The sequence below is a fragment of the Chiloscyllium plagiosum genome, unplaced genomic scaffold (genome assembly GCF_037043375.1).
Source record: "Chiloscyllium plagiosum isolate Xiang-an unplaced genomic scaffold, Cpla_swu_hap1 HiC_scaffold_51, whole genome shotgun sequence".
NCBI classification, from domain to species: Eukaryota; Metazoa; Chordata; class Chondrichthyes; order Orectolobiformes; family Hemiscylliidae; genus Chiloscyllium; species Chiloscyllium plagiosum.
The window spans coordinates 3,197,467-3,224,137 of NW_028270189.1; the positions used below are offsets into that span (position 1 = coordinate 3,197,467).

Below are 26,671 nucleotides of genomic sequence, written 5' to 3' on the forward strand. Positions count from 1 at the left end.
ATACCCCCCTCCCTCCCACCCCCCATACCTCCCCCTCCCTCCCTCATACCCCCTCCCTCCCTCATACCCCCTCCCTCCCTCCCACCACCTCCTATCCCCCTCCCTCCTATCCCCCTCCCACCCCCCATACCTCCCTGCCTCATACCCCCTCCCACCCCCCCTCATACCTCTCTCCCTCATACCTCCTCCCATCCCCCTCACATCTCCCTGCCTCATACCCCCTCCCACCCCCCTCCCTCATACCGCCTCCCACCCCCCTCATACCCCCCTCCCTCATACCCCCTCCCACCCCCCTCATACCTCCCTCCCTCATATCCCCCTCCCACCCCCCATACCTCCCTGCCTCATACCTCCTCCCACCCCCCTCACATCTCCCTGCCTCATACCCCCTCCCACCCCCTCATACCTCTCTCCCTCATACCCCCCTCTCTCCCTCATACCCCCCTCTCTCCCTCATACCCCCTCACACCCCCTCCCACCCCCCTCATACCCCCCTCCCTCATACCTCCTCCCACGCCCCTCCCTCATACCCCCTCCCACCCCCCTCATACCCCCCTCTCCCCCTCGGTCACACCCCCCTCCCTCATACCCCCTCCCACCCCCCTCATACCCCCCTCCCTCATACCCCCCTCTCCCCCTCCCTCACACCCCCCTCCCTCATACCCCCCTCTCCCCCTCGGTCACACCCACCTCCCTCATACCCCCTCTCCCCCTCCCTCACACCCCCCCTCCCCCTCCCTCACACCCCCCCTCCCCCTCCCTCACACCCCCCTCCCTCATACCCCCCTCCCTCAATGCCCCGCCCTCCCGGGTGTAACGGTCGCGGCGCGTGGCGGTTGGTTTGAATTTGAGCTCGCGCTCTCCCCGATTGCCCCGCCCCGTAGCGATCCCTCTGGTCAGACAGCGGTACTGCATGTGCTCCCTCCGCCCCGCCCCGCCCCCTCCCCGCCCTCGCCCCGCCCTCGCCCCGCCCCCTTCTCCACACTCGGAGACTCCGCTTGACAGACACAGCTGGTCTCCACCCTTCCCCCCAAACCTGCTCCACAGCGATCCCGCTGGTCAAACCGCGGTACCGCAACTAACCTCGGAGCTCAAAAAAAAAACCTAACCAAACCGACTTGAAAATAAAAACAAAACGAAGGGGCTAGATTTTCCCCAGTGCGATCGGATAGAATGACTTCTCCAGCGTTTGGTTTGCACCCCGGGGCTCGGCGGCGCTCCCAGGCGCGATATCGGGCCGCCTAAAGGGCGGGGCGAACGGGGCCCTCCTTGCGGGGCAGAGCTCCGCGCAGCGCGGGCAGCGGAGGGAAGGGGAGTTCCGGCCGCGGCTGCGGGGCACTGGGGCAAAATGGCCGCCTGAGCTGGCAGCATTGGTGGGATGGTGGATGGGGGCACTTAGAAGGTGGGGGCATAGGGAGGGATGGGAGCTGGGGTTGCATTGATTGTGTTTACTAAAGGAAAAGGAAAGAATCATTTGGCCAACAGATATTAAAGATTTGATTTGGGTTGGGTTGGGTTGGGTTGGGGGGGAAAGGAACAACAGTTGGGGTTGGTCAACTAGACCGGGACGGTCAAAGTGGCCAATTTGGGGGTGACCCTTCCCCCCCCCCCCCCCTCCCTGGGGTGGCTGGATGGAGGGACGGGGTTCGAGGGAACGGGGAAGCCCACCCCCTTCGTTTGGGGCGGACGGGTTACTGAACAGATGGGTGCAGTCCAGCATGGGGGAGGGCGGCGGAGGTGAGGGGTCAAAAGGTTGTTTTGGGGGTAATCTTCTCGAGAAGGCGTGGTAGGGATGGGGGAGGACGCCCTTTACAGCGGGAGGGAGTCGAAACGTTGACGCGTAAAAGAGCGTGGTGGCTCGGTGGGTTAGCGCTGCTGCCTCACGGCGCCAGGGTCTCTGGGGTTCGAGCCCACCCTTTAGGCGACCGACCGTCTGTCTGTGTGGAGTTTACACATTGTCCACCCCCCACCGTGTTCTGTGTGGGTTTCCTGCCAGTGCTCTGGTTTCATCCCACAGTCCAAAAATGTGCAGGTTAGGGTGGATTGGCTGTGCCAAACTGTGCCATAGTGCCCAGGGATGTGCAGGTTAGGGTGGATTGGCCGTGCTAAATTGTCCCCGTAGTGCCCAGGGATGTACAGGTTAGGGTGGATTGGCCGTGCTAAATTGTCCTGTAGTGCCCAGGGATGTGCAGGTTAGGATGGGTTGGCCGTGCTAAATTGTCCCCATAGTGCCCAGGGATGTGCAGGTTAGGGTGGATTGGCCGTGCTAAATTGTCCCCATAGTGCCCAGGGATGTACAGGTTAGGGTGGATTGGCCGTGCTAAATTGTCCCATAGTGCCCAGGGATGTGCAGGTTAGGGTGGATTGGCCGTGCTAAATTGTCCTGTAGTGTTCTTGTAAGTTGGGGGGGGGTGGCTGGTGAGACGGATGTGAAACACCATCAGGTGGGATTGAATCGGGGAGGGGGGCGAGTGGCCTGGTTATACTGCTGCTTCGTGCAGAGCGGTTTGGCGGTGCAGAACTGGACTGTTGCCGAAAGCAGCAACATCTTCACTGTTTTTCATCTTGTGTTCCATCAGGACACTTTGCAAGAACACCATTCTTTTGAGGGGGGGAGGTTAAAGTTCATCGTGGACGCGAGGAGAGTGCCGGCCGTGTTGATAAGTGGACCCTGGGTTTATCTGCGCCTTGCGTCACCTGTAAGTTGAACTTCTTTGTGATGTGTTGGAGCTTTACTTGATCTTTACTTGATCAGAACAATTCACAACAATACCACTGTAAAGACCCAGGCTTATACAATTAGCGGTAGGGCCTTGGGTAGTGTTGTAGGACCTAGGGGTTCGGGGCCATCGTTATTTGAAGTTTGCATCACAGGTAGACAGGGTGGTTAAGATGGCCTTTAGCATGCTTGCCCTACATTGCTCGGACCTTTAGAGTTGTAGGAGCTGAGACGCCATGTTGAGGTTATACGGGACATTGGTGAGGTCTCGTCTGGATTACTGTGTCCAGTTCCGGTCGCCCGGTTGTCGGAGGGATATTAAAAACTGAAAGAACAGCGGATGCTGTAAATCAGAAACAACAGAAGTTGCTGGAAAAGCTCAGCAGGTCTGGCAGCATCTGTCAAGAGAAATCGGAGTCTATGTTTCAGGTCTCAGAACTGGAGAGGACGTTATTGAAGCTGAAGAGGGTTTGGAAGAGATTTACCGGGATGTTGCTGGGAATGGAACTGGATAGGCTGGAACGTTTTTCACTGGAGGCTGAGAGGCGACACGATACAAGTCTATAATATAATGAAGGGTATAGATAGAGTTAATGGTAGGTATCTTTTCCCTGAGATGGGGATTTTAAGACTGGGCAGCATGTTTTTTTTAAGGAGAGAGATTTTTAAAAAAAAAATCCACATGAGGGGGAAGTGCTTTACACACAGGATGGTTCGTGCGTGGAATGAGGAATTGGTGGATGCGGTTACAGTTAAAACGTGTAAGAGACATTTGGGTAAGTCGACAACTTGGAAAAGTTCAAAGGGATGTGGGCCAGGAGCAGGCAGGTGGGACTAGTTTAGATTAGATTCCCCACAGCTCAACAAGTCCACACCGACCCTCTGAAGAGTAACCCACCAGGTCCCATTTATCCCTGACTAATGTACCTAACACTACGGGCAATTTAGCACGGCCAACTCACCTGACCTGCACATCCTTGGGCTGTGGGAGGAAACCCACGCAGACACTGGGAGAATGTGCAAACTCCACACAAGACAGTCACCCCGAGGCTGGGAATCGAACCTGGCACCCTGGTGCTGTGAGGCAGCAGTGCTAACCACTTGAGCCACCGTGCCGCCCCAGACTGGGATTATGTTGGGCAGAAGGGCCTGTTTCTGTTCTGTGTGACTCTGTGGTACCAATCAAGTGGGGGGGGGCTGATGTGTCAAAGAGCAGGGAACATTTCAGCACAGGAACAGGCCCTTCGGCCCTCCAAGCCTGCGCCGACACATTTTGCCCTTCCATACAAAAACTGTCTTCACGTACAGGATCCTTACCCCCCCCCCCATTCCCTTCCTAGTTATATATTCATCCAGAAGCAGCTTGAATGTTGTTATCGTGTCTGCTTCCACCACCCTGTGTGTGAAAAACGTGCCTCACCCTTCTTTTACAAACGTCCTCCACCCTCCCGGCACCTTAAACCTGTGTCCCCTAGTAAGTGACCCCCTGATAAAAGCCTCGAAGTTTCCACTCGACCCATTCGCAATGTTATAAACTTCTAGCAGGTCGCCCCTCATCCTCCTCCATTCCAGTGAAAACAAACCTAACCTTCCTTCGTTCCTAAAATCCCCCCCCCCCCCCCGACCAGGCAAAACCCTGATAAAACCTTCTCTGTCCCCCCTCCAAAGCATCCACATCCTTCTAGTAATGGGGTGTTCTGGACTAGACCAAAACCCCTTCAAACATTTCAAAAAAACGTAGCCCAAGATGTTTTCTATGGTCTCATTCGATGTAACGGCACTGTTCACCTCTAGCGACGAAACAATAGCCAACCTGCTGGACATACAGAACAGACAACAGGACGGTGAACCTACCAACAACGACGGCATACTCAAACTACTGGACCTGTGCCTCACAACACACTTCACACTCAACAACCAAATATATGAACAAATCAACGGCTCACCCATGGGCTCACCCATCTCTGGACTCAGCAGAAGCGGTAATACAAAGGTTAGAACAAACAGTCTTACCACAAATTCAACCCAAACTCTGGGTCAGATATGTAGATACCTTTGTAATCATTAAAAACACAGAAATAGAGAAAACACCCCGGATCATCAACGCCACACTCACAGGAATCCGATTCACGAGAGAGGAAGAAAAGGACAACCAACTCCCATTCCTAGACGTGATGGTACAGAGAACACCAAACGGAGAATTCACCACTAAGGTACACAGGAAAGCCACACACACAAACCAAGTCCTGACCTACGAAAGCAACCACCCCAACACACACAAACAAAGTTGCATCAAGACACTGTTCAAAAGGACCACAACACACTGCAGTACACCAGAACTGCAAAAAGAGGAAGAGGAACACCTATACAAGGTATTCGCCAAAAATGGATACCCGCGCAATTTCATCAACAGATGCCTAAGGGAGAGACAACGGAGTGAGGACATGCCGCAACCCAAAGGACTAGCCACACTACCATACATCAAGAGCATTTTCGAACTGACAGTCAGACTACTGCGACCACTAGGATTCATAACGGCACACCAACCAACAGCCACTCTCAGACAACAACTCACCAGGACGAAGGACCCGATACCCAGCATGAGCAAAACCAATGTAGTGTACAAAATCCCATGCAAGGACTGCACAAAACACTACATAGGACAAACAGGAAGACAGCTAACAATCCACATCCATGAACACCAACTAGCCACGAAACGACACGACCAGCTATCCTTAGTAGCCACACAAGCAGACAACAAGCAACATGAGTTCGACTGGGACAGCACTATTATTATAGGACAAGCCAAACAGAGAACAGCCAGGGAATTCCTAGAGGCATGGCACTCATCCACAGATTCAATCAATAAGCACATCGGCCTGGACCCAATATACCGGCCACTGCAGCGGACAGCTGGAACTGACAACCGGAAGCGGCAGATACAAACCACTATAAATGCCGGAGGAAAGATCACAGAAACGCTTGACAGGACGCTCCCAAGCACTGAGGATGTCACCTAGACAGGGGACGAAACGTCTGCAACACAAGTTCCCAGCTCGGCGAACAGAACCACAACAGTGCTGTACTTTTAACCATGAACTTTGTGTCGTCTGTGTCTATGTGATTAGCTACAAATCTTCTCCCAAACTTTGAGTGATAGTAAATAATAGGTAAACAGCGGCAAAAGCAAAAACACAGGTACAGGCGATTGTTAAGAGTTTGAGAGTCCATTCAGTATTCTAACCACAGTAGGGTAGAAACTGTTTTGAAACCAGCTGTGTGTGTGTCCAGGCTTCTGTACCTTCTCCGCGATGGTAGAGGTTGTAGAAAAACATTGCCAGGGTGGGATGGATCTTTGAGAATGCTGGGAGCCTTTCCTTGACAGTGGGCCTGGGAGATGGATTCTATAGATGTGGAGAGGGTGTTTGCCGTGGTGTGTGTGTGTGTGTGTGTGTGTGTGTGCGCGCGCGCTTGGGTGGGTGGGTATGTGTTTGGTTGGGTGGGTGTGTGGGTTTGGGTGGGTGGGTGTGTGGGTTTGGGTGGGTGGGTATGTGCTTGGGTGGGTGGGTGTGTGGGTTTGGTTGGGTGGGTGTGTGGGTTTGGGTGGGTGGGTGTGTGGGTTTGGTTGGGTGGGTGTGTGGGTTTGGGTGGGTGGGTGTGTGGGTTTGGGTGGGTGGGTGTGTGGGTTTGGGTGGGTGGGCGTGTGGGTTTGGTTGGGTGGGTGTGTGGGTTTGGGTGGGTGGGTGTGTGGGTTTGGTTGGGTGGGTGTGTGGGTTTGGGTGGGTGGGTGTGTGGGTTTGGGTGGGTGGGTGTGTGGGTTTGGGTGGGTGGGTATGTGCTTGGGTGGGTGGGTGTGTGGGTTTGGTTGGGTGGGTATGTGGGTTTGGTTGGGTGGGCGTGTGGGTTTGGTTGGGTGGGCGTGTGGGTTTGGTTGGGTGGGTGTGTGGGTTTGGGTAGGTGGGTGTGTGTGTTTGGGTGGGTGTGTGTGTTTGGGTGGGTGGGTGTGTGGGTTTGGGTGGGTGGGTGTGTGGGTTTGGTTGGGTGGGTGTGTGGGTTTGGCTGGGTGGGTGTGTGGGTTTGGCTGGGTGGGTGTGTGGGTTTGGGTAGGTGGGCGTGTGGGTTTGGTTGGGTGGGCGTGTGGGTTTGGTTGGGTGGGCGTGTGGGTTTGGTTGGGTGGGCGTGTGGGTTTGGGTGGGTGGGCGTGTGGGTTTGGTTGGGTGGGCGTGTGGGTTTGGGTAGGTGGGCGTGTGGGTTTGGTTGGGTGGGCGTGTGGGTTTGGGTAGGTGGGCGTGTGGGTTTGGGTGGGTGGGCGTGTGGGTTTGGGTAGGTGGGCGTGTGGGTTTGGGTGGGTGGGCGTGTGGGTTTGGTTGGGTGGGCGTGTGGGTTTGGGTGGGTGGGCGTGTGGGTTTGGTTGGGTGGGCGTGTGGGTTTGGGTAGGTGGGCGTGTGGGTTTGGTTGGGTGGGCGTGTGGGTTTGGTTGGGTGGGCGTGTGGGTTTGGTTGGGTGGGCGTGTGGGTTTGGTTGGGTGGGCGTGTGGGTTTGGGTGGGTGGGCGTGTGGGTTTGGGTAGGTGGGCGTGTGGGTTTGGTTGGGTGGGCGTGTGGGTTTGGTTGGGTGGGCGTGTGGGTTTGGGTGGGTGGGCGTGTGGGTTTGGTTGGGTGGGTATGTGCTTGGGTGGGTGGGTGTGTGGGTTTGGGTGGGTGGGTGTGTGGGTTTGGGTGGGTGGGCGTGTGGGTTTGGGTGGGTGGGCGTGTGGGTTTGGTTGGGTGGGCGTGTGTGTTTGGTTGGGTGGGCGTGTGGGTTTGGTTGGGTGGGCGTGTGGGTTTGGGTGGGTGGGCGTGTGGGTTTGGTTGGGTGGGTATGTGCTTGGGTGGGTGGGTGTGTGGGTTTGGGTGGGTGGGCGTGTGGGTTTGGGTGGGTGGGCGTGTGGGTTTGGTTGGGTGGGCGTGTGTGTTTGGTTGGGTGGGCGTGTGGGTTTGGATGGGTGGGCGTGTGGGTTTGGTTGGGTGGGCGTGTGGGTTTGGGTGGGTGGGCGTGTGGGTTTGGGTGGGTGGGCGTGTGGGTTTGGGTAGGTGGGCGTGTGGGTTTGGGTGGGTGGGCGTGTGGGTTTGGTTGGGTGGGTGTGTGGGTTTGGGTGGATGTGTGGGTTTGGGTGGGTGGGTGTGTGGGTTTGGGTGGATGTGTGGGTTTGGGTGGGTGGGTGTGTGGGTTTGGGTAGGTGGGAGTGTGGGTTTGGGTAGGTGGGCGTGTGTGTTTGGGGTGGGTGGGTGTGTGTGGTTTGGTGTGTGTGTTTGGGTGGGTGTGAGAGTTTCAGTGGGTGTGTGCGTGTGTGTTTGGGTGTGTGTGTGTTGTGTGGGGGTCTGTGAGTGTGGTGTGGGTGTGTGTTTGTGGTGGGTGGGTGTGTTTGTGTGGGTGTGTGTTGGGTGGGTGTGTTTGCGGTGGGTGGGTGTGTTTGTGTGGGTGTGTGTTGGGTGGGTGTGTTTGCGGTGGGTGGGTGTGTGTGGGGTTGTGGGTGTGTTTGGGTGTGGGTGTATTTGGGTGTGTGGGTGGGTGTGTGTGAGTGGGTGTGCGCGTGCACGTGTGTGTTGGGTGGGTATGCATGTGTGTGTGGTGGGTGCGTGTGCGCGTGCACCTGTGTGGTGGGTGGGTATGTGTGTGGTGGGTGGGTGTGTGTGATGGGTTGGCGTGTGAGAGAGTGGGGGGGTGTGTGTGTTTGGGTGGGTGTGTGTGCGTGCGTGTGAGTAGGTGTGTGGTGCGTGTGAGTGGGTGGGTGTGTGTGTGTGGTGCGTGACTGGGTGTGTGCGCGTGTGAGTGGGTGTGGGGTGCGTGTGAGTGGGTGTGGGGTGCGTGTGAGTGGGTGTGGGGTGCGTGTGAGTGGGTGTGGGGTGCGTGTGAGTGGGTGTGTGGTGCGTGTGAGTGGGTGGGTGTGTATGTGTGTGTGGTGTGTGAGTGGGTGTGTGCGTGCGTGTGAGTGGGTGGGTGTGTATGTGGGTGTGTGGTGCGTGTGAGTGAGTGGGTGTGTATGTGTGTGTGGTGCGTGTGGGTGGGTGTGTGTGTGTGTGCAGCGTGTGAGTGGGTGTGTGCGTGCGTGTGAGTGGGTGTGTGGTGCGTGTGAGTGGGTGGGTGTGTATGTGGGTGTGTGGTGCATGTGAGTGGGTGGTTGTGTGTGTGTGTGGTGCGTGAATGGGTGTGTGCGGCGTGTGAGTGGGTGTGCGCGTGCGTGTGAGTGGGTGTGTGGTGCTTGTGAGTGGGTGTGTGGTGCTTGTGAGTGGGTGTGTGGTGCTTGTGAGTGGGTGTGTGGTGGGTGTGTGGTGCATGTGAGTGAGTGGGTGTTTGGGTGGGTGTGTGCGTGCGTGTGAGTGGGTGGGTGTGTATGTGTGTGTTTGGGTGGGTGTGTGGTGCGTGTGAGTGGGTGTGTGGTGCGTGTGAGTGGGTGTGCGCGTGCGTGTGAGTGGGTGTGTGGTGCGTGTGAGTGGGTGTGCGCGTGCGTGTGAGTGGGTGTGTGGTGCGTGTGAGTGGGTGTGCGCGTGCGTGGGAGTGGGTGTGTATGGGCGTGTGAGTGGGTGTGTGGTGTGTGTGAGTGGGTGTGTGGTGCGTGTGAGTGGGTGTGTATGTGGGTGTGTGGTGTGTGGGTGGGTGTGCATGTGGGTATGTGGTGTGTGTGAGTGGGTGGGTGTGTGTGTGAGTGGGTGGGTGTGTATGTGTGTGTGTGGTGTGTGGGAGGGTGTGTGGTGTGGGTGTGTGCGTGCGTGTGAGTGGGTGTGTGGGTGGGTGTGTATGTGGGTGGGTGTGTATGTGGGTATGTGGTGTGTGTGAGTGGGTGGGTGTGTGTGTGAGTGGGTGGGTGGGTGTGTATGTGTGTGTGTGGTGCATGGGTGGGTGTGTGGTGTGGGTGTGTGCGTGCGTGTGAGTGGGTGTGTGGGTGGGTGTGTATGTGGGTGTGTGGTGTGTGGGTGGGTGTGTGGTGTGGGTGTGTGCGTGCGTGTGAGTGGGTGTGTGGGTGGGTGTGTATGTGGGTGTGTGGTGTGTGGGTGGGTGTGTATGTGGGTATGTGGTGTGTGTGAGTGGGTGGGTGTGTGTGTGAGTGGGTGGGTGTGTATGTGTGTGTGTGGTGTGTGGTGGGTGTGTGGTGTGGGTGTGTGCGTGTGAGTGGGTGTGTGGGTGGGTGTGTATGTGGGTGTGGTGTGTGGGTGGGTGTGTATGTGGGTATGTGGTGTGTGTGAGTGGGTGGGTGTGTGTGTGTGTGTGGTGCGTGTGAGTGGGTGTGTGGTGTGGGTGTGCGGTGCGTGTGAGTGGGTGTGTGCGTGCGTGTGAGTGGGTGTGTATGTGCGTGTGAGTGGGTGTGTATGTGCGTGTGAGTGGGTGTGTATGTGCGTGTGAGTGGGTGTGTGGTGCGTGTGAGTGGGTGTGTGGTGCGTGTGAGTGGGTGTGTGGTGCGTGTGAGTGGGTGTGTGGTGCGTGAGTGGGTGTGTGGTGTGTGCGTGTGAGTGGGTGGGTGGTGCGTGTGAGTGGGTGTGTATGTGCGTGTGAGTGGATGTGTGGTGCGTGTGAGTGGGTGTGTATGTGCGTGTGAGTGGGTGTGTGGTGCGTGTGAGTGGGTGTGTATGTGCGTGTGAGTGGGTGTGTATGTGCGTGTGAGTGGGTGTGTATGTGCGTGTGAGTGGGTGTGTGGTGCGTGTGAGTGGGTGTGTGGTGCGTGTGAGTGGGTGTGTGGTGCGTGAGAGTGGGTGTGTGGTGCGTGTGAGTGGGTGTGTGGTGCGTGTGAGTGGGTGTGTGGTGCGTGTGAGTGGGTGTGTGGTGCGTGTGAGTGGGTGTGTGGTGCGTGTGAGTGGGTGTGTGGTGCGTGTGAGTGGGTGTGTGGTGCGTGTGAGTGGGTGTGTGGTGCGTGTGAGTGGGTGTGTGGTGCGTGAGAGTGGGTGGGTGGTGCGTGAGAGTGGGTGTGTGGTGCGTGTGAGTGTGTGTGTGGTGCGTGAGAGTGAGTGTGTGGTGCGTGTGAGTGGGTGTGTGGTGCGTGTGAGTGGGTGTGTGGTGCGTGTGAGTGGGTGTGTGGTGCGTGTGAGTGGGTGGGTGGTGCGTGAGAGTGGGTGTGTGGTGCGTGAGAGTGAGTGTGTGGTGCGTGTGAGTGGGTGGGTGGTGCGTGTGAGTGGGTGGGTGGTGCGTGAGAGTGGGTGTGTGGTGCGTGAGAGTGGGTGTGTGGTGCGTGTGAGTGGGTGGGTGGTGCGTGTGGGTGGGTGGTGCGTGTGTGGGTGTGTGGTGCGTGCGAGTGAGTGTGTGGTGCGTGTGAGTGGGTGGGTGGTGCGTGTGAGTGGGTGGGTGGGTGGTGCGAGTGGGTGTGTGGTGCGTGTGAGTGGGTGGTGCGTGTGTGTGGGTGGGTGGTGTGTGTGAGTGGGTGGGTGGTGTGAGTGGGTGGGTGGTGCGTGTGTGTGGGTGGGTGGTGCGGGTGAGTGGGTGGGTGGTGCGTGAGAGTGGGTGTGTGGTGCGTGTGTGTGGGTGGGTGGTGCGTGTGTGTGGGTGGGTGGTGCGGGTGAGTGGGTGGGTGGTGCGTGAGAGTGGGTGGGTGGTGCGTGCGAGTGGGTGGGTGGTGCGTGCGAGTGGGTGTGTGGTGCGTGTGTGTGGGTGGGTGGTGCGTGTGTGTGGGTGGGTGGTGCGGGTGAGTGGGTGGGTGGTGCGTGAGAGTGGGTGGGTGGTGCGTGCGAGTGGGTGTGTGGTGCGTGTGTGTGGGTGGGTGGTGCGTGCGAGTGGGTGGGTGGTGCGTGCGAGTGGGTGTGTGGTCTGTGCGTGTGGGTGGGTGGTGCGTGTGAGTGGGTGTGTGGTGCGTGTGAGTGGGTGTGTGGTGCGTGTGAGTGGGTGTGTGGTGCGTGTGAGTGGGTGGGTGGTGCGTGGGAGTGGGTGTGTGGTGCGGGTGAGTGGGTGGGTGGTGCGTGAGAGTGGGTGGGTGGTGCGTGCGAGTGGGTGTGTGGTGCGTGTGTGTGGGTGGGTGGTGCGTGCGAGTGGGTGGGTGGTGCGTGCGAGTGGGTGTGTGGTCTGTGCGTGTGGGTGGGTGGTGCGTGCGAGTGGGTGTGTGGTCTGTGCGTGTGGGTGGGTGGTGCGTGTGAGTGGGTGTGTGGTGCGGGTGGGTGGGTGTGTGGTGCGTGTGAGTGGGTGTGTGGTGCGTGTGAGTGGGTGTGTGGTGCGTGTGTGTGGGTGGGTGGTGCGTGCGAGTGGGTGTGTGGTGCGTGCGAGTGGGTGTGTGGTCTGTGCGTGTGGGTGGGTGGTGCGTGTGAGTGGGTGTGTGGTGCGTGTGAGTGGGTGGGTGGTGCGTGGGAGTGGGTGTGTGGTGCGTGGGAGTGGGTGTGTGGTGCGTGCGAGTGGGTGTGTGGTCTGTGCGTGTGGGTGGGTGGTGCGTGCGAGTGGGTGTGTGGTGCGTGCGAGTGGGTGTGTGGTGCGTGCGAGTGGGTGTGTGGTGCGTGCGAGTGGGTGTGTGGTGCGTGCGAGTGGGTGTGTGGTGTGTGTGAGTGGGTGTGTGGTGTGTGTGAGTGGGTGTGTGGTGCGTGCGAGTGGGTGTGTGGTGCGTGCGAGTGGATGTGTGGTGCGTGCGAGTGGGTGGGTGGTGCGTGCGAGTGGGTGGGTGGTGTGTGTGAGTGGGTGTGTGGTGCGTGAGAGTGAGTGTGTGGTGCGTGCGAGTGGGTGGGTGGTGCGTGCGAGTGGGTGGGTGGTGTGTGTGAGTGGGTGTGTGGTGCGTGTGAGTGGGTGTGTGGTGCGTGCGAGTGGGTGGGTGGTGCGTGCGAGTGGGTGTGTGGTGCGTGCGAGTGGGTGGGTGGTGTGTGTGAGTGGGTGTGTGGTGCGTGCGAGTGGGTGTGTGGTGCGTGAGAGTGGGTGTGTGGTGCGGGTGGGTGTGTGGTGCGTGTGAGTGGGTGTGTGGTGCGTGTGAGTGGGTGTGTGGTGCGTGAGAGTGGGTGTGTGGTGCGTGAGAGTGGGTGGGTGGTGCGTGCGAGTGGGTGTGTGGTGCGTGAGAGTGGGTGTGTGGTGCGTGAGAGTGGGTGGGTGGTGCGTGAGAGTGGGTGGGTGGTGCGTGCGAGTGGGTGTGTGGTGCGTGCGAGTGAGTGGGTGGTGTGTGCGAGTGGGTGTGTGGTGCGTGCGAGTGGGTGTGTGGTGCGTGCGAGTGGGTGTGTGGTGCGTGCGAGTGGGTGGGTGGTGTGTGTGAGTGGGTGTGTGGTGCGTGTGAGTGAGTGTGTGGTGCGTGTGAGTGGGTGTGTGGTGCGTGCGAGTGGGTGTGTGGTGCGTGCGAGTGGGTGGGTGGTGCGTGCGAGTGGGTGTGTGGTCTGTGTGTGTGGGTGGGTGGTGCGTGCGAGTGGGTGGGTGGTGCGTGTGAGTGGGTGAGTGGTGCGTGAGAGTGGGTGGGTGGTGCGTGTGTGTGGGTGGGTGGTGCGTGTGAGTGGGTGAGTGGTGCGTGTGAGTGGGTGTGTGGTGCGTGTGAGTGGGTGTGTGGTGCGTGTGAGTGGGTGAGTGGTGCGTGTGAGTGGGTGAGTGGTGCGTGTGAGTGGGTGTGTGGTGCGTGTGAGTGGGTGTGTGGTGCGTGTGAGTGGGTGTGTGGTGCGTGTGAGTGGGTGAGTGGTGCGTGTGAGTGGGTGTGTGGTGCGTGTGAGTGGGTGTGTGGTGCGGGTGAGTGGTGCGTGTGAGTGGGTGTGTGGTGCGTGTGAGTGGGTGTGTGGTGCGTGTGAGTGGGTGTGTGGTGCGTGTGAGTGGGTGTGTGGTGCGTGTGAGTGGGTGTGTGGTGCGTGTGTGTGGGTGTGTGGTGCGTGTGAGTGGGTGTGTGGTGCGTGTGAGTGGGTGAGTGGTGCGTGTGAGTGGGTGGGTGGTGCGTGTGAGTGGGTGTGTGGTGCGTGTGTGTGGGTGTGTGGTGCGTGCGAGTGGGTGGGTAGTGCGTGTGAGTGGGTGGGTGGTGCGTGTGAGTGGGTGTGTGGTGCGTGCGAGTGGGTGTGTGGTGCGTGTGAGTGGGTGTGTGGTGCGTGTGAGTGGGTGGGTGGTGCGTGGGAGTGGGTGTGTGGTGCGGGTGAGTGGGTGGGTGGTGCGTGAGAGTGGGTGGGTGGTGCGTGCGAGTGGGTGTGTGGTGCGTGTGTGTGGGTGGGTGGTGCGTGCGAGTGGGTGGGTGGTGCGTGCGAGTGGGTGTGTGGTGCGTGCGAGTGGGTGGGTAGTGCGTGTGAGTGGGTGGGTGGTGCGTGTGAGTGGGTGTGTGGTGCGTGCGAGTGGGTGGGTGGTGCGTGCGAGTGGGTGTGTGGTGCGTGTGTGTGGGTGGGTGGTGCGTGCGAGTGGGTGGGTGGTGCGTGCGGGTGGGTGGGTGGTGCGTGTGAGTGGGTGGGTGGTGCGTGCGAGTGGGTGGGTGGTGCGTGCGAGTGGGTGGGTGGTGCGTGCGGGTGGGTGGGTGGTGCGTGCGAGTGGGTGGGTGGTGCGTGCGAGTGGGTGTGTGGTGCGTGCGAGTGGGTGTGTGGTGCGTGCGAGTGGGTGTGTGGTGCGTGCGAGTGGGTGGGTGGTGCGTGCGAGTGGGTGGGTGGTGCGTGCGAGTGGGTGGGTGGTGCGTGCGAGTGGGTGTGTGGTGCGTGTGTGTGGGTGGGTGGTGTGTGCGAGTGGGTGGGTGGTGCGTGCGAGTGGGTGTGTGGTGCGTGCGAGTGGGTGTGTGGTGCGTGCGAGTGGGTGTGTGGTGCGTGCGAGTGGGTGTGTGGTGCGTGCGAGTGGGTGGGTGGTGCGTGCGAGTGGGTGTGTGGTGCGTGCGAGTGGGTGTGTGGTGCGTGAGAGTGGGTGGGTGGTGCGTGTGAGTGGGTGGGTGGTGCGTGTGAGTGGGTGGGTGGTGCGTGCGAGTGGGTGTGTGGTGCGAGTGGGTGTGTGGTGCGTGCGAGTGGGTGGGTGGTGCGTGAGAGTGGGTGGGTGGTGCGTGCGAGTGGGTGTGTGGTGCGTGCGAGTGGGTGGGTGGTGCGTGTGTGTGGGAGGGTGGTGCGTGTGAGTGGGTGGGTGGTGCGGGTGAGTGGGTGGGTGGTGCGTGCGAGTGGGTGTGTGGTGCGTGCGAGTGGGTGTGTGGTGTGTGCGAGTGGGTGTGTGGTGCGTGTGTGTGGGTGTGTGGTGCGTGTGTGTGGGTGTGTGGTGCGTGTGTGTGGGTGTGTGGTGCGTGTGAGTGGGTGTGTGGTGTGTGTGTGTGTGGGTGTGTGGTGCGTGTGAGTGGGTGTGTGGTGCGTGCGAGTGGGTGGGTGGTGCGTGTGTGTGGGTGGGTGGTGTGTGTGGGTGTGTGGTGCGTGTGAGTGGGTGTGTGGTGTGTATGTGTGTGGGTGGGTGGTGTGTGTGTGTGGGTGTGTATGTGTGGGTGTGTATGTGTGTGGGAGAGTCAGGACCATCCTCTCAGAGTCAGGGCTCACCTGCTGATGATCTCTGCAGCCCGTACGTTGTGTTTTCCAGGTCCCAGGTAAAGATGGGACGGTCTTCGAAGGACAAACGGGATATTTACTATCGCTTGGCCAAAGAGGAGGGTTGGAGAGCAAGGAGCGCTTTTAAACTTCTTCAACTGGACGAAGAGTATAATCTCTTCCAAGGTAATGACCCTTATTGTATTGGCCTCTCTACTTCTTGGCTCTGGATGAACAAGGCACAGGTTTGGGGTGGGGGGGGGGGGGGGGGGAGAGAGCTAGGCCTGAGGCAGATTGTAAAACACAGACTCTGAAAGAACAGTGGAACGCTCTGTTAAATCTGCGAGAGAGAGAGAGAGAGAGACAGGCAGGATTAACATTTCCATACAACCCCCTGGTTGTAACGAGTAGCGGTGCAGCCTCAGCAGGTCATTAGGACATACACTTATCACCCTCTGAGGGAAAAAGTTGCTTCTTAGGTCTTTTTTATATCTTTCCCCTCTCACCCTAAACCTATGCCCTCTAGTTCTGGACTCCCCCACTCCAGGGTAAAGACCTTGCCTATTTACCCTATCCACGCCCCTCATGATTTTATAAACCTCTATAAGGTCACCCCTCAGCCTCCGACGCTCCAGGGAAAACAGCCCCAGCCTGTTCAGCCTCTCCCTGTAGCTCAGACCCTCCAACCCTGGCAACATCCTTGTAAATCTTTTCTGAACCCTTTCAAGTTTCACAACATCTTTCCGATAGGAAGGAGACCAGAATTGCACGCAATATTCCAACAGTGGCCTAACCAATGTCCTGTACAGCCGCAACCTGACCTCCCAACTCCTGTACTGGGAATGTGGCATTGCCTCATTCCTGTTGAAGGGCTTATGCCCGAAATGTCGACTCTCCTGCCCCTCGGATGCTGGCTGACCTGCTGTGCTTTTCCAGCACCTCACCCTCGACTCTGAGCTGCAGCATCTGCAGTCCTCACTTCCTACGGTTACACTGGGCCTGAATGAGAGCACGTCCCGAGCACCGTGAGCTGCTTCGGCCTTGTTTAACAAAGACGGTGAGAATCTGTCTGTCAGAAGGGAGTCCCCGTGGTGTTTCCAGCTCCTTTTCTTCACTCACTTGTTGACGTGGTGGGGGGGGGAGGGCACCATTTCTCTGCCCCCCCCCATGAGGAAAGGGCATTGAGTTGCCCTCTCGAAGCGCGACAGTCCGTGTGGGGAAGGGAGTTCCGGGATTTGGACCCAGTGACAGGAAAGCAATGACTGATATCGTTCCCACACAGGACGTTGAGTCTGGGGGCGAGGGTGGGGTCCCCCACCCCACGCCTGCTGCCCCCTTGTCTTTCCAGTGGTGGGGTTAGGGGTGGTGGGTTTCAAGGTGCTGTCAGAGGAGCCTCGGTGAGTTGCTGCAGTGCATCTTGTAGACGGCAGGTACTGCTTACCCCCTGCATCGGTGTTGGAGCTCAGCCGAGCATTCCTAATGAACCCAGCGGTTGCAGTGCGTCGATGGTGGAGGGAGTGAGTGTTGAAGGTGGGGGTCAGTGTGTCGATCGAGTGTGGGGGGGGAGGGAGTGAGTGTTGAAGGTGGGGGTCAGTGTGTCGATCGAGTGTGGGGGGGGTGGAGGGAGTGAGTGTTGAAGGTGGGGGTCAGTGTGTCGATCGAGTGTGGGGGTGGTGGGAGTGAGTGTTGAAGGTGGGGGTCAGTGTGTCGATCGAGTGTGGGGGGGGTGGTGGGAGTGAGTGTTGAAGGTGGGGGTCAGTGTGTCGATCGAGTGTGGGGGGGTGGAGGGAGTGAGTGTTGAAGGTGGGGGTCAGTGTGTCGATCGAGTGTGGGTTGTGGAGGGAGTGAGTGTTGAAGGTGGGGGTCAGTGTGTCGATCGAGTGTGGGGGGGTGGTGGGAGTGAGTGTTGAAGGTGGGGGTCAGTGTGTTGATCGAGTGTGGGGGGGTGGAGGGAGTGAGTGTTGAAGGTGGGGGTCAGTGTGTCGATCGAGTGTGGGGGGGTGGAGGGAGTGAGTGTTGAAGGTGGGGGTCAGTGTGTCGATCGAGTGTGGGGGGGGTGGAGGGAGTGAGTGTTGAAGGTGGGGGGTCAGTGTGTCGATCGAGTGTGGGGGGGTGGAGGGAGTGAGTGTTGAAGGTGGGGGTCAGTGTGTCGATCGAGTGTGGGGGGGTGGAGGGAGTGAGTGTTGAAGGTGGGGGGTCAGTGTGTCGATCGAGTGTGGGGGGGTGGAGGGAGTGAGTGTTGAAGGTGGGGGTCAGTGTGTCGATCGAGTGTGAGGGGGGTGGAGGGAGTGAGTGTTGAAGGTGGGGGTCAGTGTGTCGATCGAGTGTGGGGGGGTGGAGGGAGTGAGTGTTGAAGGTGGGGGTCAGTGTGTCGATCGAGTGTGGGGGGGTGGAGGGAGTGAGTGTTGAAGGTGGGGGTCAGTGTGTCGATCGAGTGTGGGGGGGGGAGGGAGTGAGTGTTGAAGGTGGGGGTCAGTGTGTCGATCGAGTGTGGGGGGGTGGAGGGAGTGAGTGTTGAAGGTGGGGGTCAGTGTGTCGATCGAGTGTGGGGGGGGTGGAGGGAGTGAGTGTTGAAGGTGGGGGTCAGTGTGTCGATCGAGTGTGGGGGGGTGGAGGGAGTGAGTGTTGAAGGTGGGGGTCAGTGTGTCGATCGAGTGTGGGGGGGTGGAGGTAGTGAGTGTTGAAGGTGGGGGGTCAGTGTGTCGATCGAGTGTGGGGGGGTGGAGGGAGTGAGTGTTGAAGGTGGGGGTCAGTGTGTCGATCGAGTGTGGGGGGGAGGGAGTGAGTGTTGAAGGTGGGGGTCAGTGTGTCGATCGAGTGTGGGGGGGTGGAGGGAGTGAGTGTTGAAGGTGGGGGTCAGTGTGTCGATCGAGTGTGGGGGGGTGGAGGGAGTGAGTGTTGGAGGTGGGGGTCAGTGTGTCGATCGAGTGTGAGGGGGGTGGAGGGAGTGAGTGTTGAAGGTGGGGGTCAGTGTGTCGATCGAGTGTGGGGGGGTGGAGGGAGTGAGTGTTGAAGGTGGGGGTCAGTGTGTCGATCGAGTGTGGGGGGGTGGAGGTAGTGAGTGTTGAAGGTGGGGGGTCAGTGTGTCGATCGAGTGTGTGGGGGGGGTGGAGGGAGTGAGTGTTGAAGGTGGGGGTCAGTGTGTCGATCGAGTGTGGGGGGAGGGAGTGAGTGTTGGAGGTGGGGGTCAGTGTGTCGATCGAGTGTGAGGGGGGTGGAGGGAGTGAGTGTTGAAGGTGGGGGTCAGTGTGTCGATCGAGTGTGGGGGGGTGGAGGTAGTGAGTGTTGAAGGTGGGGGGTCAGTGTGTCGATCGAGTGTGGGGGGGGTGGAGGGAGTGAGTGTTGAAGGTGGGGGTCAGTGTGTCGATCGAGTGTGGGGGGGTGGAGGGAGGGAGTGAGTGTTGAAGGTGGGGGTCAGTGTGTCGATCGAGTGTGGGGGGGTGGAGGGAGGGAGTGAGTGTTGAAGGTGGGGGTCAGTGTGTCGATCGAGTGTGGGGGGGTGGAGGGAGTGAGTGTTGAAGGTGGGGGGTCAGTGTGTCGATCGAGTGTGGGGGGGAGTGGAGGGAGTGAGTGTTGAAGGTGGGGTTCAGTGTGTCGATCGAGTGTGGGGGGGGTGGAGGGAGTGAGTTTTGAAGGTGGGGGTCAGTGTGTCGATCGAGTGTGGGGGGGGGTGGAGGGAGTGAGTGTTGAAGGTGGGGGTGAGTGTGTCTGTCGAGTGTGGGGGGGGTGGAGGGAGTGAGTTTTGAAGGTGGGGGTCAGTGTGTCGATCGAGTGTGGGGAGGGTGGAGGGAGTGAGTGTTGAAGGTGGGGGTCAGTGTGTCGATCGAGTGTGAGGGGGTGGAGGGAGTGAGTGTTGAAGGTGGGGGTCAGTGTATCGATCGAGTGTGAGGGGGGGGTGGGGGTTGTTCTGTCCCTGGACTGTGTTGAGCTTCTCGAGTGTTGTTGGAGCTGCCCCCATCCAGGGCAAGTGGGGAGTATTCCCTCACCCTCCTGACCTGTGCCTTGTCGATGGTGGGACAGGGCTTTGGGGGGAGAGTCAGGAGGGGAGTTACTCGCTGCAGGATTCCCAGCCTCTGACCCGATGGGGGGAGAGTCAGGAGGGGAGTTACTCGCTGCAGGATTCCCAGCCTCTGACCCGATGGGGGGAGAGTCAGGAGGGGAGTTACTCGCTGCAGGATTCCCAGCCTCTGACCCGATGGGGGGAGAGTCAGGAGGGGGGTTACTCGCTGCAGGATTCCCAGCCTCTGAGCTGCTCCTGGAGCCGCTGGATTGATATGGGGCTGGGTCCCAGTTCAGTTTTTGATCAATGGTAACCCCCAGGATGTTGATTGTTTGGGTGTGGGATTCAGTGATGGTAACGCCATTGATCGTCAAGGGGGCGATGGTTAGACTCTCTCTCGTTGGCGATAGTCATTACCTGGCCCCTGTGTGGGGTGAATCTTCTCTGCCCCTTGTCAGCCTGAGCCTGGATATTGTCCAGATCTTGCTGCCGTTGGTCAGGCGTCACTTCAGTATCGAAGGAGGGGTAATTGGTCTTCTGTTCAGTCCTGTTGGGAAACGTTGCAGTCTAACCAAAATGCTTCCCTCCCCAGGGGTATGCAGGGCAGTCGATCTGTGTGCCGCCCCCGGTAGCTGGAGTCAGGTCCTCAGCCGGAAACTCAGGTCAGTTTTGGACCAGGGGGTCACCTTCCCCTGTCGGAGTCACCTTCCCCCTCCCCCTCCCCCTCTTCCTGTCGCGATGTAAGCTGCACTGTTGTCTCTCCTTGTCAGCCCCTTGTGCCTTCTCTTCTTCTCACCCTCCACACGGCCCAAGACTGTACGCTGCGCCCCAGGTGTGGTATCGCCATGGTCCTGTGCGGGTTGTAGCAAGACTGAGTGCAGATCCGATGGACCAAACGGCCTCCTGCAGCCACTTTGTGATTGTTCTCTCTCAGACCCTGATCCCTTGGTGATAAGGGCTAATGGAACGATTCGCCTTCCGAATTGGTCACTTTCCCTGCTCTACAATCTTCCGTTGACACCTGGATCTCCCCACACAGCGTTTTCCACTCCCTCCGCGTTTCAAAAAAGGATTCTGCTTTCTGTTTTTCCCACACGTTTGGCTAATTTCACACATCTCCGTGATGGATTCCATCGGTCACTGACTGCATATTGACTCATGTTGGCTGTAGCCCTGGGTGAAGAGCTTTTTCTTAATGTGATCACGGTGTAGTTATGGGTGATGGCCCCCAGGTGGCTGTGAGGCACCCTGTTATTTCTGTATGTAAACTGTCACGGTGCAGTTATGGGTGATGGCCCCCAGGTGGCTGTGAGGCACCATGTTATATCTGTATGTAAACTGTCACGGTGCAGTTATGGGTGATGGCCACCAGGTGGCTGTGAGGCACCATGTTATTTCTGTATGTAAACTGTCACGGTGCAGTTATGGGTGATGGCCCCCAGGTGGCTGTGAGGCACCATGTTATATCTGTATGTAAACTGTCACGGTGCAGTTATGGGTGATGGCCCCCAGGTGGCTGTGAGGCACCATGTTATATCTGTATGTAAACTGTCACGGTGCAGTTATGGGTGATGGCCCCCAGGTGGCTGTGAGGCACCATGTTATTTCTGTATGTAAACTGTCACGGTGCAGTTATGGGTGATGGCCCCCAGGTGGCTGTGAGGCACCATGTTATTTCTGTATGTAAACCGTCACGGTGCAGTTATGGGTGATGGCCCCCAGGTGGCTGTGAGGCACCATGTTATATCTGTATGTAAACTGTCACGGTGCAGTTATGGGTGATGGCCCCCAGGTGGCTGTGAGGCACCATGTTATATCTGTATGTAAACTGTCACGGTGCAGTTATGGGTGATGGCCCCCAGGTGGCTGTGAGGCACCATGTTATTTCTGTATGTAAACTGTCACGGTGCAGTTATGGGTGATGGCCCCCAGGTGGCTGTGAGGCACCATGTTATATCTGTATGTAAACTGTCACGGTGCAGTTATGGGTGATGGCCCCCAGGTGGCTGTGAGGCACCATGTTATTTCTGTATGTAAACTGTCACGGTGTAGTTATGGGTGATGGCCCCCAGGTGGCTGTGAGGCACCATGTTATATCTGTATGTAAACTGTCACGGTGCAGTTATGGGTGATGGCCCCCAGGTGGCTGTGAGGCACCATGTTATTTCTGTATGTAAACTGTCACGGTGCAGTTATGGGTGATGGCCCCCAGGTGGCTGTGAGGCACCATGTTATATCTGTATGTAAACTGTCACGGTGCAGTTATGGGTGATGGCCCCCAGGTGGCTGTGAGGCACCATGTTATATCTGTATGTAAACCGTCACGGTGCAGTTATGGGTGATGGCCACCAGGTGGCTGTGAGGCACCATGTTATTTCTGTATGTAAACTGTCACGGTGCAGTTATGGGTGATGGCCCCCAGGTGGCTGTGAGGCACCATGTTATATCTGTATGTAAACCGTCACGGTGCAGTTATGGGTGATGGCCCCCAGGTGGTTTTCCAACTCCTTCCCAACTAACTGTGACCAATTTGGCGAAATAACCCCCCCCCCTCTTCCCAGCTGACCTTTACTCCTGATATTCCAGGAAGGAAGATCCCAACAGTTCAGAGGTCAAGATCGTTGCCGTGGATCTACAGGCTATGGCGCCGCTCCCTGGGGTCATTCAGATCCAGGGAGACATCACCAAGGTAACGCAGGTGGGCTAGAATGGAGAGAGGCTGGCGGTGAGGGGGAAGGGGCTCTGTGAATGTATTCAAGCGCAGGGTAAGAGAGGTTGGGGAGGGAGTGCAGCTTTTTGGGGTTAGGCCGGCAGGGAAGTGGGGTCGAGACCACAGACAGATCAAACACGAATGGGGACGGCAGGCCGAGTGGCCTCCGACTGGTCCTAGCTCGTCCGCCATGGCAATCAGAGATGGGTAGCAGAGAGAGAGAGAGAGCGCGAGCCCTGGGCCACCAACAAACTAACCTTTTCTCTTCCTGGTCTTGTAGGTGTCGACTGCTCAGGAGATTATCAAACACTTTGAGGGGCACGCTGCAGATTTGGTGGTCTGCGACGGAGCACCAGATGGTATGATGACAGACCCTCACTGCAGCGTGGCAGCGCCGTGTGCTGGCGGGTCACTGGGTACAGGTCACCCCACAGATCTGGCACGGTGGACCCCAGCCTGATCCCAACGCTGAGGGCCCATTGCCAATCGCTTCACCCCATCACAGCCCAGGGTCCTGGGAGGGTTGGATGGGGGACACTGTAGAGGGAGCTTTACTCTGTCTCTAACCCCCTGTCCCTGGGAGTGTTTGATGGGGGGACAGTGTAGAGGGAGCTTTCCTCTATCTAACCCCGTGCTGTTCCTGGGAGTGTTTGATGGGGGACAGTGTAGAGGGAGCTTTACTCTGTATCTAACCCCGTGCTGTCCCTGTCCTGGGAGTGTTTGATGGGGGGACAGTGTAGAGGAAGCTTTACTCTGTATCTAACCCCGTGCTGTCCCTGTCCTGGGAGTGTTTGGTGGGGGGACAGTGTAGAGGGAGCTTTACTCTGTATCTAACCCCGTGCTGTCCCTGTCCCTGGGAGTGTTTGATGGGGGGACAGTGTAGAGGGAGCTTTACTCTGTATCTAACCCTGTACTGTCCCTGTCCCTGGGAGGGTTGGATGGGGGGACAGTGTAGAGAGAGCTTTACTCTGTATCTAACCCCGTGCTGTCCCTGTCCTGGGAGTGTTTGGTGGGGGGACAGTGTAGAGGGAGCTTTACTCTGTATCTAACCCTGTGCTGTCCCTGTCCCTGGGAGTGTTTGATGGGGGGACAGTGTAGAGGAAGCTTTTCTCTGTATCTAACCCTGTGCTGTCCCTGTCCTGGGAGTGTTTGATGGGGGGACAGTGTAGAGGAAGCTTTACTCTGTATCTAACCCCGTGCTGTCCCTGTCCTGGGAGTGTTTGATGGGGGGACAGTGTAGAGAGAGCTTTACTCTGTATCTAACCCCGTGCTGTCCCTGTCCTGGGAGTGTTTGATGGGGGGACAGTGTAGAGGGAGCTTTTCTCTGTATCTAACCCCGTGCTGTCCCTGTCCTGGGAGTGTTTGATGGGGGGACAGTGTAGAGGGAGCTTTACTCTGTATCTAACCCCGTGCTGTCCCTGTCCTGGGAGTGTTTGGTGGGGGGACAGTGTAGAGGGAGCTTTACTCTGTATCTAACCCCATGCTGTCCCTGTCCTGGGAGTGTTTGGTGGGGGGACAGTGTAGAGGGAGCTTTACTCTGTATCTAACCCCATGCTGTCCCTGTCCTGGGAGTGTTTGATGGGGGGACAGTGTAGAGGAAGCTTTACTCTGTATCTAACCCCGTGCTGTCCCTGTCCTGGGAGTGTTTGGTGGGGGGACAGTGTAGAGGGAGCTTTACTCTGTATCTAACCCCATGCTGTCCCTGTCCTGGGAGTGTTTGGTGGGGGGACAGTGTAGAGGGAGCTTTACTCTGTATCTAACCCCGTGCTGTCCCTGTCCCTGGGAGTATTTGATGGGGGAGGGGGGAGGGGGAGCAGTGTGGAGGGAGCTTTACCTTCAGTTTGCTAGAAGGTGTGGATATAGTGGGGAGCTGTCGATAATCTGTCTAATATCTCTCTCTCACTCTCTCTCCCTCCCCCTCCCCCCGCCCCCTCTCTCCCTCTCTCTCTCTCTCCCCCTCCCCCTCTCTCCCCCTCCCCCTCTGTGACGGTCGGTCGGTGCAGTAACTGGACTACACGATATCGATGAGTACATTCAGGCCCAGCTCCTGCTTGCGGTCAGTATTGTCAGAACCCCCCCCCCCCCACCATCGGGAACACAGTGATAGCACCACGTTTGTGCAGTAGGCCCCCCCCCCCATCTCACCCACACCCCACACACACAGAGTGCACTCTGTCCTTTCAGTGAACAGGCCAGAGGTCAGTGCCCTTCCCCTCTCTGTGTCTCTGACAGTCTCCACCTCTCCCCACAGGAGCAAGGCACCCCCTCTCTCCCCGCGGGAGTGAGTCCCCCCCATTCTCCCCCCCTCTCTCTCTCTCCCCGCGGGAGTGAGTCCACCCCCGCGTTCTCTCCCCCCTCTCTCTCTCTCCCCACGGGAGTGAGTCCCCCCCATTCTCCCCCCCCCCCCCTCCCCGCGGGAGTGAGTCCCCCCCATTCTCCCCCCCCCCCCCCACTTTCTCTCCCCGCAGGACTGAGTCCCCCCATTCTCTCCCCCTCTCTCTCCCCGCGGGAGTGAGTCCCCCCCATTCTCCCCCCCCTCTCTCTCTCTCCCCGCGGGAGTGAGTCCACCCCCGCGTTCTCTCCCCCCTCTCTCTCTCTCCCCACGGGAGTGAGTCCCCCCCATTCTCCCCCCCCCCCCCTCCCCGCGGGAGTGAGTCCCCCCCATTCTCCCCCCCCCCCCCACTTTCTCTCCCCGCAGGACTGAGTCCCCCCATTCTCTCCCCCTCTCTCTCCCCGCGGGAGTGAGTCCCCCCCATTCTCCCCCCCTCTCTCTCTCTCCCCACAGGAGCAAGACCCCCCCTCTCTCCCCGCGGGAGTGAGTCCCCCCCATTCTCCCCCCCCCTCTCTCTCTCTCCCCGGGGGAGTGAGTCCCCCCCATTCTCCCCCCCTCTCTCTCTCTCCCCGCGGGAGTGAGTCCCCCCCATTCTCCCCCCCATTCTCCCCCCCTCTCTCTCTCCCCACAGGAGCAAGAACCCCCCTCTCTCCCCGCGGGAGTGAGTCCCCCCCCCATTCTCCCCCCTCTCTCTCTCTCCCCGCGGGAGTGAGTCCCCCCCATTCTCCCCCCCTCTCTCTCTCCCCGCGGGAGTGAGTCCCCCCCATTCTCCCCCCCTCTCTCTCTCCCCATGGGAGTGAGTCCCCCCCGTTCTCCCCCCCCTCTCCCTCTCTCCCCGCGGGAGTGAGTCCCCCCCATTCTCCCCCCCTCTCTCTCTCTCTCCCCGCGGGAGTGAGTCCCCCCCCTCCCCCCTCTCTCCCCGCGGGAGTGAGTCCCCCCCCGTTCTCCCCCCCCCCCGCGGGAGTGCGTCCCCCCCTTTCTCCCCCCCCCCCTCCCCACGGGAGTGAGTCCCCCCCCGTTCTCCCCCCCCCTCTCTCTCTCTCCCCGCGGGAGTGAGTCCCCCCCCGTTCTCCCCCCCCCCCTCTCTCTCTCCCTGCGGGAGTGAGTCCCCCCATTCTCCCCCCCCTCTCTCTCTCTCTCCCTGCGGGAGTGAGTCCCCCTGTTCTCCCCCCCGCTCTCTCTCTCTCCCTGCGGGAGTGAGTCCCCCCATTCTCCCCCCTCTCTCTCCCTGCGGGAGTGAGTCCCCCTGTTCTCCCCCCCGCTCTCTCTCTCTCCCTGCGGGAGTGAGTCCCCCCATTCTCCCCCCTCTCTCTCTCCCCGCGGGAGTGAGTCCCCCCCCGTTCTCCCCCCCCCCCCCTCTCTCTCCCTGCGGGAGTGAGTCCCCCTGTTCTCCCCCCCCGCTCTCTCTCTCTCCCTGCGGGAGTGAGTCCCCCCATTCTCCCCCTCTCTCTCCCTGTGGGAGTGAGACCCCCCATTCTCCCCCCTCTCTCTCTCCCTGTGGGAGTGAGACCCCCCATTCTCCCCCCTCTCTCTCTCTCTCTCCCTGTGGGAGTGAGACCCCCTCGTTCTCCCCCTCTCTCTCCCTGCGGGAGTGAGTGAGTCCCCCCCTCCCATTCTCCCCCCTCTCTCTCCCTGCGGGAGTGAGTGAGTCCCCCCCCCCATTCTCCCCCCTCTCTCTCTCCCTGCGGGAGTGAGTCCCCCCATTCTCCCCCCTCTCTCTCCCTGTGGGAGTGAGACCCCCCCGTTCTCCCCCCTCTCTCTCCCTGCGGGAGTGAGTGAGTCCCCCCCTCCCATTCTCCCCCCTCTCTCTCTCCCTGCGGGAGTGAGTCCCCCCCATTCTCCCCCCTCTCTCTCCCTGTGGGAGTGAGACCCCCCCATTCTCCCCCCTCTCTCTCCCTGCGGGAGTGAGTGAGTGCCACCCCCCATTCTCCCCCCTCTCTCTCTCCCTGCGGGAGTGAGTCCCCCCCCCGTTCTCCCCCCTCTCTCTCCCTGTGGGAGTGAGACCCCCCCCGTTCTCCCCCCTCTCTCTCCCTGCGGGAGTGAGTGAGTCCCCCCCCTCCAATTCTCCCCCCTCTCTCTCCCTGCGGGAGTGAGTGAGTTCCCCCCCCCCCATTCTCCCCCCTCTCTCTCTCTCCCTGCGGGAGTGAGTCCCCCCGTTCTCCCCCCTCTCTCTCCCTGCGGGAGTGAGTGAGTCCCCCCTCCCATTCTCCCCCCTCTCTCTCCCTGCGGGAGTGAGTCCTCCCCCGTTCTCCCCCCTCTCTCTCCCTGCGGGAGTGAGTCCCCCCCCATTCTCCCCCCTCTCTCTCTCCCTGCGGGAGTGAGTCCCCCCCCGTTCTCCCCCCTCTCTCTCCCTGTGGGAGTGAGACCCCCCCGTTCTCCCCCCTCTCTCTCCCTGCGGGAGTGAGTGAGTCCCCCCCTCCCATTCTCCCCCCTCTCTCTCCCTGCGGGAGTGAGTCCCCCCCCCGTTCTCCCCCCTCTCTCTCCCTGCGGGAGTGAGTCCCCCCCCCATTCTCCCCCCTCTCTCTCCCTGCGGGAGTGAG

The 26,671-nt window shown here is 59.5% G+C and overlaps 1 protein-coding gene across 1 annotated transcript in view; it reads left to right on the forward strand.

Annotated features, from left to right (window-relative positions):
* The first annotated feature begins 1,292 nt into the window (after positions 1 to 1,292).
* The window catches only part of ftsj1 (FtsJ RNA 2'-O-methyltransferase 1), a 32,405-nt gene continuing 7,026 nt past the window's right edge, over positions 1,293 to 26,671 (forward strand). The window contains exons 1-7 of the mRNA XM_087985221.1: positions 1,293 to 1,402; positions 2,580 to 2,699; positions 15,142 to 15,275; positions 19,682 to 19,751; positions 21,676 to 21,778; positions 22,080 to 22,158; positions 23,803 to 23,855. Of these exons, the coding sequence (XP_087841347.1) occupies positions 15,155 to 15,275; positions 19,682 to 19,751; positions 21,676 to 21,778; positions 22,080 to 22,158; positions 23,803 to 23,855 (426 nt within the window). The 5' untranslated portion in view covers positions 1,293 to 1,402; positions 2,580 to 2,699; positions 15,142 to 15,154. The remainder of the gene's footprint in view (positions 1,403 to 2,579; positions 2,700 to 15,141; positions 15,276 to 19,681; positions 19,752 to 21,675; positions 21,779 to 22,079; positions 22,159 to 23,802; positions 23,856 to 26,671) is intronic.